Source organism: Coregonus clupeaformis, chromosome 6 (assembly GCF_020615455.1).
Source record: "Coregonus clupeaformis isolate EN_2021a chromosome 6, ASM2061545v1, whole genome shotgun sequence".
Lineage (NCBI taxonomy): Eukaryota > Metazoa > Chordata > Actinopteri > Salmoniformes > Salmonidae > Coregonus > Coregonus clupeaformis.
The window spans coordinates 41,564,560-41,575,709 of record NC_059197.1 but is presented as its reverse complement, the minus strand read 5'-3'; the positions used below and the strand labels follow the sequence as shown (position 1 = coordinate 41,575,709).

The 11,150-nt window shown below is 44.8% G+C and overlaps 1 protein-coding gene across 1 annotated transcript; it reads left to right on the top strand.

Moving 5' to 3' along the window:
• Positions 1-3,293: 3,293 nt before the first annotated feature.
• Positions 3,294-10,870, top strand: LOC121567967 (multidrug and toxin extrusion protein 1). Its single transcript, XM_041878392.2, has 17 exons — positions 3,294-3,548; positions 3,913-4,014; positions 4,225-4,293; positions 4,510-4,658; positions 4,888-4,930; positions 5,045-5,089; positions 5,180-5,277; positions 5,411-5,508; positions 5,806-5,919; positions 6,116-6,183; positions 6,387-6,495; positions 6,625-6,700; positions 7,023-7,092; positions 9,104-9,236; positions 9,502-9,596; positions 9,688-9,730; positions 9,873-10,870. The coding sequence occupies exons 1-17, from the start codon at positions 3,390-3,392 to the stop codon at positions 10,115-10,117; spliced, it is 1,716 nt and encodes a 571-aa protein (XP_041734326.1). The 5' UTR covers positions 3,294-3,389; the 3' UTR covers positions 10,118-10,870.
• Positions 10,871-11,150: the final 280 nt, after the last annotated feature.

Genomic DNA, 11,150 nt, shown 5'->3' with positions numbered 1-11,150 from the left:
ACGAACGGTGGTGATGAATCGGGGTGGGCCAGTACTGAGGCTGAGGTGAACAGACCCCGTAGTTTGCTGAAAGCCAGGTCAGCCTCAACAGACCAGCAGAGCCGGGACGGCCCACCCTTCAACAGGGAGGTAATGGGAGCTGCGACCTTGCCAAAGCCCCGGATAAACCTCCGATAGTAGTTGGCAAAGCCAAGGAAGCGCTGCACCTCCTTAACCGTGGTTGGAGTCAGCCAATTACGCACGGCTGAAATGCGATCTCCCTCCATCTCCACACCTGAGGTGGAAATGCGGTATCCAAGGAAGGAGGCGGACTGCTGGAAAAACACACACTTCTCTGCCTTAGCATAAAGGTCATTTTCCAACAGTCGGGCCAGCACCTTGTGAACCAGGGACACATGCTCGGCGCACGTAGCGGAATACACCAGGATGTCATCGATGTAGACCACTACACCACGACCAAGCATGTCCCGAAACACCTTGTTCACAAAGGACTGGAAAACTGAGGGAGCATTCATCAAACCATAGGGCATCACCAGGTATTCATAATGCCCCGTGGTTGTGCTGAATGCTGTCTTCCACTCATCTCCCGCTCGGATACGCACCAGGTTGTACGCACTCCTGAGATCTAATTTGGTGAAGAAGCGCGCCCCATGCATTGATTCAATCACTGAAGGAATGAGGGGGAGAGGATAGCTAAATCTTATCGTCTCCCTGTTCAGTGGTTGATAATCAATGCACGGGTGCAGACCTCCGTCCTCCTTCTTCACAAAGAAGAAACTCGAGGAGGTGGGTGAAGTGGAGGGACGTATATATACCCCTGGCACAGGGACTCGTGACATATGTTTCCATAGCCACCGTTTCAGCCTGTGACAGGGGGTATATATGACTCCTGGGAGGTACAGCGTCTACCCGGAGGTTTATCGTGCAATCCCCCGCCCGATGAGGTGGTAATTTAGTCGCCTGCGTTTTAGAGAACGCTTGCGCCAGATCGAGGTATTCAGGGGGAATGCGCACGGTGGAGGTACCGTCTGGACTTTTCACCGTGGTTGCACCAACGGAAACACCTAGACACCTACCCTGACACTCTCGCGACCACCCCGTGAGAACCCTCTGCGGCCATGAGAAGGTGGGGTTGTGGAGTATACCACAGGGAAAGCAGGAGACTCAATAATGGAAAAAGTAACCTGCTCACAATGAGTCTCCTGGGTTACCATGGTGACTGGTGCAGTAACTTCCTTAACCAACCCGGACCCTAATGGTCGACTATCAAGTGCTCTGATGGGGCGTGGAATGGATAGGGGAATCAATGGAATGCCTATATGGTGTGCGAATGCCCTGTCCATAAAGTTCCCAGCTGCGCCTGAATCGACTAGCGCCTTATACTGGGGAACATCCATGTGCTCAGGAAAGGAGACGAGTATTTTACAGTGCGCAGCAGAGGGCTCTGAACGAGTGTGGGTGTTCGATACCTGGGGTGATGCGAGAATACCTGCCGCCTCCAAACCCAGAAGAGCGTTGCGACAACGTGTGGTGAAATGTCCCTTCGCGCGACCATTGTGGCACTGGCGCTGTCGTCCTCCGCTCTCTCGGCTAGCGGTTCCACCCATCTCCATCGGTTCTGGATCCGAGTCGGCCGGGATGGAAACGGGCAGACCTCCTCCAGGATGTCCTCTGGTTGCCAGCAGGTTATCCAAACGAATGGCCATGTCCACCAGTTGCGAGAAGGACAACATGGTGTCACGGCAGGCTAGCTCCCGTCGGACGTCCTCTCGCAGATGGCACCGGACTGGTCGATCAGGGCCGGCTCGTTCCACCCGGACCCAGCTGCCAGAGTTCAAAACTCCAATGAGAAGTCCTGCGCAGTCCTCGTCCCCTGCCTCAGGTGGACCAGCCGCTCGCCCGCCTCTCGACCCTCGGGCGGGTGATCGAAGACTGCCCGGAAGAGGCGAGCGAACTCCCCGTAGTTCTCCAACGCGGCTCCTCCTTCGTTCCACACCGCGTTGGCCCACTCCAGGGCTTTCCCCGAGAGGTAGGAGACGAGGGTGGACACATTCTCCCGCTCCGACCGGCCGGATGCTGGAGAAGTAGAGCTCCAGTTGGAGAAGAAATCCTTGGCACAGCGCCGCTGTCCCGTCGAACTCCCCTGGTCGGGATATCTGGATCCCTCCGGGTGCTGGGGTGTAGGTGGCGGGATCCAGTTGACCAGCTGGTCTCGACGGATCAGGCTTTTTCCTCTCCAGGCGTTGGACGACCTGAAGAAGCCGACCCATCGCTTCACCCAAGCTGGCTAGCATAGTTGAATGCTTCTGGACCCGTTCCACGACTCCAGGCATGTGCGTCTCTCCCGCTGACTCCATATCGGGTGGGTGATTCTGTGATGAGGTGGTGTTGAAGAAGTCAGGCGCAGGAGGGTAAATCACAGAATAATAGGCTTTAATCCACAAAATACAGGATTATGCAGAAATGCATCAAACACACTCCAGGGCACAAAACAGGCGCACTGGAAAATACAAGGCACACGGGAGAATACTTCCGTCGATACACAATACACGAGCTCCACCGAGCTACACAAATTCCACAATATACAATCACCCACAAAGACAAGGAAGCAGAGGGAACACTTATACCATGACTAATGAGGGAATAAGGACCAGGTGTGTGTGATTGAAGACAAGACAAATGGAGTGATGATAAATGGATCGGCAGTAGCTAGTAAGCTGGTGACGCCGAACGCCGAAACCTGCCCGAACAAGGAGGGGAGGCAGCCTAGGCGGAAGTCGTGACAACTGGGCCATACGCTGAGTCTACAGTAAGGTAGACAGAGGAAGTGTCACAACTCAGTTGTCTAGTGCCTCATATGTTTGATTTTTCAACTGATGGGACTGTCACCTACCATAGACTTTCTTTCAGAGGCTTTTGAGCTTTAGACCTTTGTAAATATAATTGTTAAAATTGCCTGGTCGTGTTTGAAATTGACTATATTGCAGTCTCCGACAAAAGACTGACTGATCTACAAATCATCCCAAATGAATACTCACTATTTTTCTGTTCAGTCGGTGATCAGATACTGAGCAAAATTGATGCTCTTGAACACGGCCGCAGAGAAAAAATACTTTATTTTCAAACCATGTTGATGTTTGCAGAGGAAGGAAAGAGCTCCATCATCTGGTGCAGTTGCAGAATTGACAAAACACTGTGAACTTTGTCCAGCAGTGGATTGGCAATCGTGTTAAACAATGCTAGTTGAGATTGCCAGTGTACAGCTAAGTCAGAGATAGGAAGTGACATAGGACGTCATCAGATAGGAAGTCTCACTGGCAGCTGGCAGCTAGAATATCACCTTGTTCTCACCTGACCATGCAGACTTTTCTGAGTGACAGTTTTTAGAAATGGATACTAATGGAATTGTAGAGAGCAGGACGAATGGGAATGAAAGTTCTTCACATTCATTGACAATATGTGGGAACTGTTTGAGATGTATTCGCAGGTTGATTCCTGTTGAATTCAAAAAAGAAATGATTGAATTAGCAACAATGGCTGGGCCTGTGGTAAGAAACATCTTTATTACATTTTGTCCACAATTAGGTCAAAGTTATATAAAACCTTACATTTCTAGATTACATTATTATTGTTATTTGGTTGCTTGCATAATATTGAATTCACTTAAAGGCCACTGGCACACTGGATAATTATAGGTTACTGGCATCTGGCACACTATAGATGTTTTTTCATTGATTCATCTATCACCTGGCCTGTTTAACCTGAATCACTTTGAATGACCTCAAACCGTAAATTTGATGCATGTTTAACACTTCAGAGTGTTAGGCCTATTCTCTACACATATTCCTGATAGTATGTACAACTACATCAACTGATTTATCAAATGTTGTGGTTGTATTCTATTCTTACCAGGTTATGGCTCAGCTCATGGTCTTTTTAGTGAGTTTCGTCAGTACAGTTTTCTGTGGCCATTTGGGGAAGACAGAACTGGCAGGGGTGGCTCTCGCCATAGCTGTAAGTATTGATTGATTTATGAGTTTATACCACTTTTTTATTACAACAATTTTGGGTAATATTTACCCGGGTACTTGTCTGTTTGTGCCATCGTGTGACTTCTGCCACTCCAAACAGACTTGTACCTGGCTGTGGTAATATTGAAATTACAGCACACTATGAACTTGACATTTTCAACAAATTCTCAAAATCTCTGTTCTGGTCTTCCAGGTGATTAATGTTACAGGTGTCTCCATTGGGTATGGTTTATCATCAGCGTGTGACACACTCATATCTCAGGTAGGAATGAAACCTGGTCTGTTTCCTCCTCCTAACACAGAGCACTGTCCCCAAAATGTTATCAAAAGCACCGTCATCCTAGCTCTGGTCCAGGGGATCACACGCGGCTTGCTGGCGCTCAGCTTCAGCAAGCAGCATTTAACGCCCTGGATCAGAGCTGCAGTACATTGTCCTGCCGTGCCACTCAAAGATGAACTTGATTATTGCTCCCTGCAGACCTTTGGGAGCCGTAACCTCCTGAAAGTTGGGGTCATTCTACAGAGAGCCATCCTCATTCAACTTCTGGCCTGTTTCCCATGCTGGGCTGTTCTCATCAACACAGAACCCATCCTCCTGGCTGTCAAACAGAGCCCAGAGGTTGCCAGGTAGGTCAGACCACTCCAGTCACTGCACACAGTTACCCCAGATTTAATAGATGTCTAAAATCACACCCTATTCCCTATATAGTGCACTACTTTTGACCAGGTACAACAGGGAATAGGATCTCTGAATTTGGCTGTTTTCTGTCATTCACAAAGTGACAAGTAGAGATTGGTTTGTAGAATGTGATTATTGTTTTGGATCATTCTGATAGAGCTTTTTATCTCACTTTAGGCTGTCTCAGATGTATGTGAAGATTTTTATGCCAGCACTCCCAGTGAGTACATCTATCTATCTACCCAGACACACGTGCACCCAGTCGATTAAGATAATAATTAATTCCCCATGTCAATAACTTACTTAAACATGTTTATCATTAATTTTTTAACAGGCCACATTTATTTACCAGCTGGAGGCCAGATATCTACAGAATCAGGTAAGAGCTAACCTAGACCTCAGTCAGTTGCCCTGCAAAGAGAATAATCACCTGACCATTTGATCTGAATAAGACTTTATTGTCCTTCAGGGAATCATATGGCCGCAGGTCATCACAGGTTTGGTGGCCAACCTACTGAATGCCCTCATCAACTACATCTTCCTCTATGCTCTGGACCTGGGTGTAGCGTGAGTGTCCTCCCCAGACAGTGATTCCTCTGTCAACACCCATTACCATTGAGGGATATAGGATGGGATGGTAATTGTTAGCACTGAGGGCTATAGGATGTAATGTATGTTGTGGATTGTTTTCCGTTGACAGTGGGTCTGCGTGGGCCAACACCATCTCTCAGCTCTCTCTGGCTGCTATGCTCTATGCCTACATCCTGTGGAAGGAACTACATAAGGCCACATGGGCAGGTGAGACATGATTACACTGAAGTAGAGCTTATACCGCCAAATCCACAAACTCTTTGAACTCTCTGAACTCCCAGTCTGTGACTTGAATGGATCACATACAAAGTGATGCATAATATGCATTTATTAGTATTCATTTATTAAGGGGAACCGCAGTGCAATGTCAAACCAAGTGATCTGGCTTCCTAATGCATTAACACAGCATGGTTTTGGTTTAGACCCAAACACCTTCTGTGAGAACATTAGCATTACCCAGGCACGATCCCAGTGTCTGAGCCTGAGCCTTGTGTTCCCCTGTAGGCTGGTCTTGGGAGTGCCTGGAAGACTGGGGCACCTACATCCACCTGGCCATTCCTAGCATGATCATGCTGTGTGTGGAGTGGTGGACCTATGAGATTGGAGGCTTTCTAGCAGGTAGGACAACAGATAGAAGCAGGTATATTTGGGTTGTTTTGATCTCTGTGAATGCCATTGATCAATTTTTTTATGTGAAATGTTGCTCTATATTTTACTATTTTCTCGTGGGTACTTCTACACATTACAAACTGTTTAGATGCTACAGTGTTTCTGCTTTGATTTTATATCATGTTTCACTACCTCTCAATGGCAGGTCTGATAAGTGAGGTAGAGCTTGGAGCACAATCAGTCGTCTTCGAACTGGCAAGCATTTGTTACATGGTAAATATATAGTTGAGACTTTTAACTTTTCGGCAAATGTTCATCCATCATATTATATATTCACACCAGTCACATAGAAAGTGAATAATCTGGGTGTAGTCCCAGAGATTGATCATGGTTTGTGTGTGTGTGTGTGTGTGTGTGTGTGTGTGTGTGTGTGTGTGTGTGTGTGTGTGTGTGTGTGTGTGTGTGTGTGTTGTCAGTTCCCTCTAGGGTTCAGTGTGGCAGGCAGTGTGAGGGTGGGCAATGCTCTGGGGGCTGGAGATACAGAGCAGGCCAAGCTGTCTGCCAAGCTGGCCATGTTCTGTGCTGGTACATGTGCCTGCCAAACACCTCAAATAATATTTAAACGCTTGACAACAACAAATGAAGCATTCATACGATAATTAAATGATGAAAAGTGTTACTGAAGAAATGTGTTGGCCTGTTGTCTCTGTCCAGGGTCAGTTTCTGTGTGCTTGTCGGTTCTTGTTGGGATACTGAAGGACAAAATCTCCTACGTCTTTACATATGATGAGTGAGTAATGTAGTCTATGGTCATTTACCACTACAGATTTTTTTCTGTGGCTTCGGGATCTGTTGATCGTCACCATGACTAAGCAGTTTGTTGTGTTTTACTACATTACTGGTGTATTGTATTGTTAACACCAGATCTGTGTATGAGAGTGAACATGAATAACCTTTCTCTATGACATAACTAAGTCACTCATTGTAATACAGACGTACAGAGTCATGAACTTTGATTATCTATTCCTTTACACTTTAACTAGGGTGAGGTGTCTCTGTCATTGATTCTACATAACTGAATGTATTTCTTCACCCTGAATTTCTGCCAACAGGCAGATCAGAGAGAGGGTTGCTCAAGTTATGGCTTTCTACGCCCCTTTTCTTCTGTTAGATGCAATATCGGTAAAGAGTCAATGCTTCTACTGTATCACAACTTATAGCTCCCTTTACTCATCACAATATGGATCCACTTTTTATAATATCAAAGGTATTATTGTAACATGTATCGAACAGGTAACTGCCAAAATAAAGGAAACACCAACATAAAGTGTCTTAATAAGGCGTTGGGCCACCACGAGGCAGAACAGTTTCAATGCACCTTGGCATGATTTCTACAAGTTGAGGGAGTCACTGAGATCTCTTTTTCTAGCCATGGTAGCCAAAATAATGGGCCGTTTTATACATGACCCTAAGCATGATGAATTGTTAATTGCTTAATTAACTCAGGAACCACACCTGTGTGGAAGCACCTGCTTTCAATATACTTTGCATCCCTCATTTACTCAATTGTTTCCTTTATTTTGGAAGTTACCTGTATATACAGTGCCTTTAGAAAGTATTCATACCCCTTGACTTATTCCACATTTTGTTGTGTTACAAAATCACCTATCTACACACAATACCCCGTAATGACAAAGTGAAAACTTGTTTTTAGAAATATTTGCAAATTTATTGAAAATTAAATGCAGAAATGTCTTATTTACCTAAGTATTCACTCCCCTGAGTCAATACTTTGTAGAAGCACCTTTGGCAGCGATTACAGCTGTGAGTCTTTCTGGGTAAGTCTCTAAGAGCTTTCCACACCTGGATTGTGCAACATTTGCCCATTATTATTTTCTAAATTCTTCAAGCTTTGTCAAATTTGTTGTTGATAATTGCTAGACAACCATTTTCAGGTCTTGCCATAGATTTTCAAGTTGATTTATGCCGAAACTGTAGCTTGGCCACTCAGGAACATTCACTGTCTTCTTGGTAAGCAACTCCAGTGTAGATTTGGCCTTGTGTTTTAGGTTATTGTCCTGCTGAAAGGTGAATTAATCTCCCAGTGTCTGGTGGAAAGCAGACTGAACCAGGTTTTCCTCTAGGATTTTGCCTGTGCTTTCCATTTCATTTCTTTCTTATCCTGAAAAACTCCCCAGTCCTTAACGATTACAAGCATACAATTAGCATGATGCAGCCACCACTATGCTTGAAAATATGGACAGTGGTACTCGGTTGTATTGGATTTGCCCCAAACATAACACTTTGTATTCAGGACAAAAATGTAATTGCTTTGCCACATTTTTTGTAGTATTACTTTAGTCCCTCGTTGCAAACAGGTTGCATGTTTTGGAGTATTTGTATTCTGTACAGGCTTCCTTCTTTTTACTCTGTCAATTAGGTTAGTATTGTTGAGTAACTACAATGTTGTTGGTCCATCCTCAGTTTTCTCCTATCATAGCCATTAAACTCTGTAACTGTTTAAAAGTCACCATTGGCCTCATGGTAAAATCCCTGAGCGTTTTCCCCCCCTCTCCTGCACTTGAGTTAGGAATGACGCCTTTATCTTTGAAGTGACTGGATGTATTGATACACCATCCAAAGTGTAATTAACTTCACCATGTTTTTAAAAAAAAAAACATTTACCAATAGGTGCCCTTCTTTGTGAGGCATTGGAAAACCTCCCTGGTCTTTGTGGTTGAATCTGTGTTTGCAATTTACTGCTCGACTGAGGGACCTTACAGATAATTCTATGTGTAGGGTAAAGATGAGGTAGTCATTCAAAAATCATTTTAAACACAATTATTGCACACAGAGTGGGTCCATGCAATATTATGTGTTAAGCACATTTTTACTCCTGAACTTATTTAGGCTTGCCATAACAAAGCGGTTGAATACTTATTGACACAAGACATTTCAGCTTTTCATATTTTATTTAATAACAAAACAAAACTAAAAAAACATAATTCCACTTTGACATTATGGCGTATTGTGTGGAGGCCAGTGACAAAACATCTCAATTGAATCTATTTTAAATTCAGGCTGTAACACATCAACATTTGGAGAAAGTCAAGGGATGTGAATACTTTCTGAAGGCACTGTACACATGTTTATAGTGCAACAGTAACCGTGTCTGTTTCTCCTGGTTCCCCAGGCTGCCTCAGGTAGTATTATAAGGGGGGCAGGGAAGCAGAAGGTTGGGGCGATATGCAACATCTTGGGTTACTATGGGGTTGGCTTTCCTATTGGAGTGTCCCTGATGTTTGCTGCCAAACTAGGAATCATGGGTAAGAACATCTATAAATGTGTTCTGCATTTTGTCCTATGAATTTCTGGGGTAATACAGTATTTAATTTATTTTTCAGTCTTTTGATTGTTCCCATATTGCACCTGGGTGCCTGACTTTCGTAATTTAACATCACATTGTTGGTTTGTGTGGCAAGGTGACAAGTTGGCTAAAGCAAAGACAAACTGCCGCCAATCTCCCTACTGCCTCTTTCAGTTGTCTTCTCTTCTTTGACTGTTACTGTTATGTTTCCTCTCCTCCCCCAGGCCTGTGGACCGGTCTGTTTACCTGTGTGTTCCTACAGTCCTCCTTCCTCATCGTCTACCTATCCAGAATGAACTGGAAGAAAGCCTCTGTAGAGGTGAACACAGGCATAACCCTCAAGTCTTTATTTCATTAAATGTAAACGCCTTGAAGAGGATCTTAATGGGGATGTGTTGGGTTGTTTGCAGGCCCAGATCAGAGCTGGGGTACAGGGGAACTCTACAGACACGGGTAAGAAAGTCTCCATTAATCATTGACCCTTCACTTTACTCATCATCATAACTCTTTAGATGGCTTTACAAAGGTATACTTTTATTATTGGGGTTATGTAAGAATGCATGCTCTTTCTAATAGGTGTGTTTCTGTGTGACAGACAAGGCCCCGGAGGCACATTCAAATGATTCAGCTCCCTGTGAGGGCCACACAAACAGAAATGCCCTGGCTGAGGATGGGGCTGATGCTGACGGTGAGGCTGGGGACAGGGTGGCCCTCAGCAAGGTGGAGGCCTTGCTGGCCCACAGGGCCCTGGTAATGCGGAGGGGCCTGGCTCTGTGTGTCATGCTCTTCATCCTGGCCCTGGGAATCATCATCAACCTACTGCTCACCAACCTCACTTGATGAACACAGAGTGAGTTCCGGAGAGAATGGGTTTCAGAACGAATGGGTTCCAGAGATCGCTTCACTCAGCCAGAGTGGTCAGAGGACCATCCAAGCAACGATGCAGAGAAGATAGGAGTGGAGAGGAGTTGGCCAAACTACAGTATGGTGCCAAAATTCCAGTACTGTTGATCTGTGAGGAGCCAAGGGATTATTTATTCTGGGGCTTTTCATTAATCATCTGAATGAAACTGTATCACACTGTCTGAGCTGATTACACAAACCAATGAAACCTAATGTTTTCTGATGGTAATGTGATATATTGTAAACCAAAAAGTAAAGACAGACTCACGTGGTACCATCCAAAATGTTAGTATTCTATTCATTCATTCCAAAACCAGTGGCGTCATGCCCATAGGGGGCACAAATGCACGTGCTGCCTCAGAATTGTCCTGTTTTTACATTTTTCAGGTGTTCAATTAATTTCTAAACATAATTTTTAAGCCCATGTTTTAACATAATTATTTATAAGAAGATCTGTCAGCTGTATTTTGCGGAGGAGCACACTGACTGGACCAGGCAAAGAGTACACTAGATACTCTAGTGCGTGCAGTATCGTCAATGGAGAAGGAGAGAGATAGTGTAGAGTGACACACACAGCGTTTGATTTGATTTTAGCTGCCGGTGATGGGCAGAAGGGTATGTTTGTAAATTAAGTTGATCAAGCTGTGTAGCCCATTGATTCCTTCTTGATGAATAAATCAAATGAAAATGTTTTATTGTTTCTCTGTAATACCAGCCACCTAGCAATTTTAGGAAGTTGGCTTTAGCTAACCAGCTAGATAGGTTCCCAACCTCATACCTACACTCATAGAAAAAAGAGTTACAAAAGGGTTCTGCGGTTGTCCCCATAGGGGAAGCCTTTTTGGTTCCAGGCAGAAGCCTTTTTGTGGGGCAGAACTATTTTTGGTTCCATGTAGAACCCTCTGTGGAAAGGGTTCTACATGGAACCCAAAAGGGTTCTACCTGGAACCAAAAGGGGTTCTTCAAAGGG

Bases quoted from the DNA above. Each gene is read 5' to 3' on its own strand.
- LOC121567967 (XM_041878392.2), top strand. From the start codon at position 3,390: ATGGATACTAATGGAATTGTAGAGAGCAGGACGAATGGGAATGAAAGT. The intron at 5,509-5,805 runs GTGAGACATGAT...GTTCCCCTGTAG, and splicing joins ACATAAGGCCACATGGGCAG to GCTGGTCTTGGGAGTGCCTG. The intron at 6,184-6,386 runs GTAAATATATAG...GTGTGTTGTCAG, and splicing joins TGGCAAGCATTTGTTACATG to TTCCCTCTAGGGTTCAGTGT.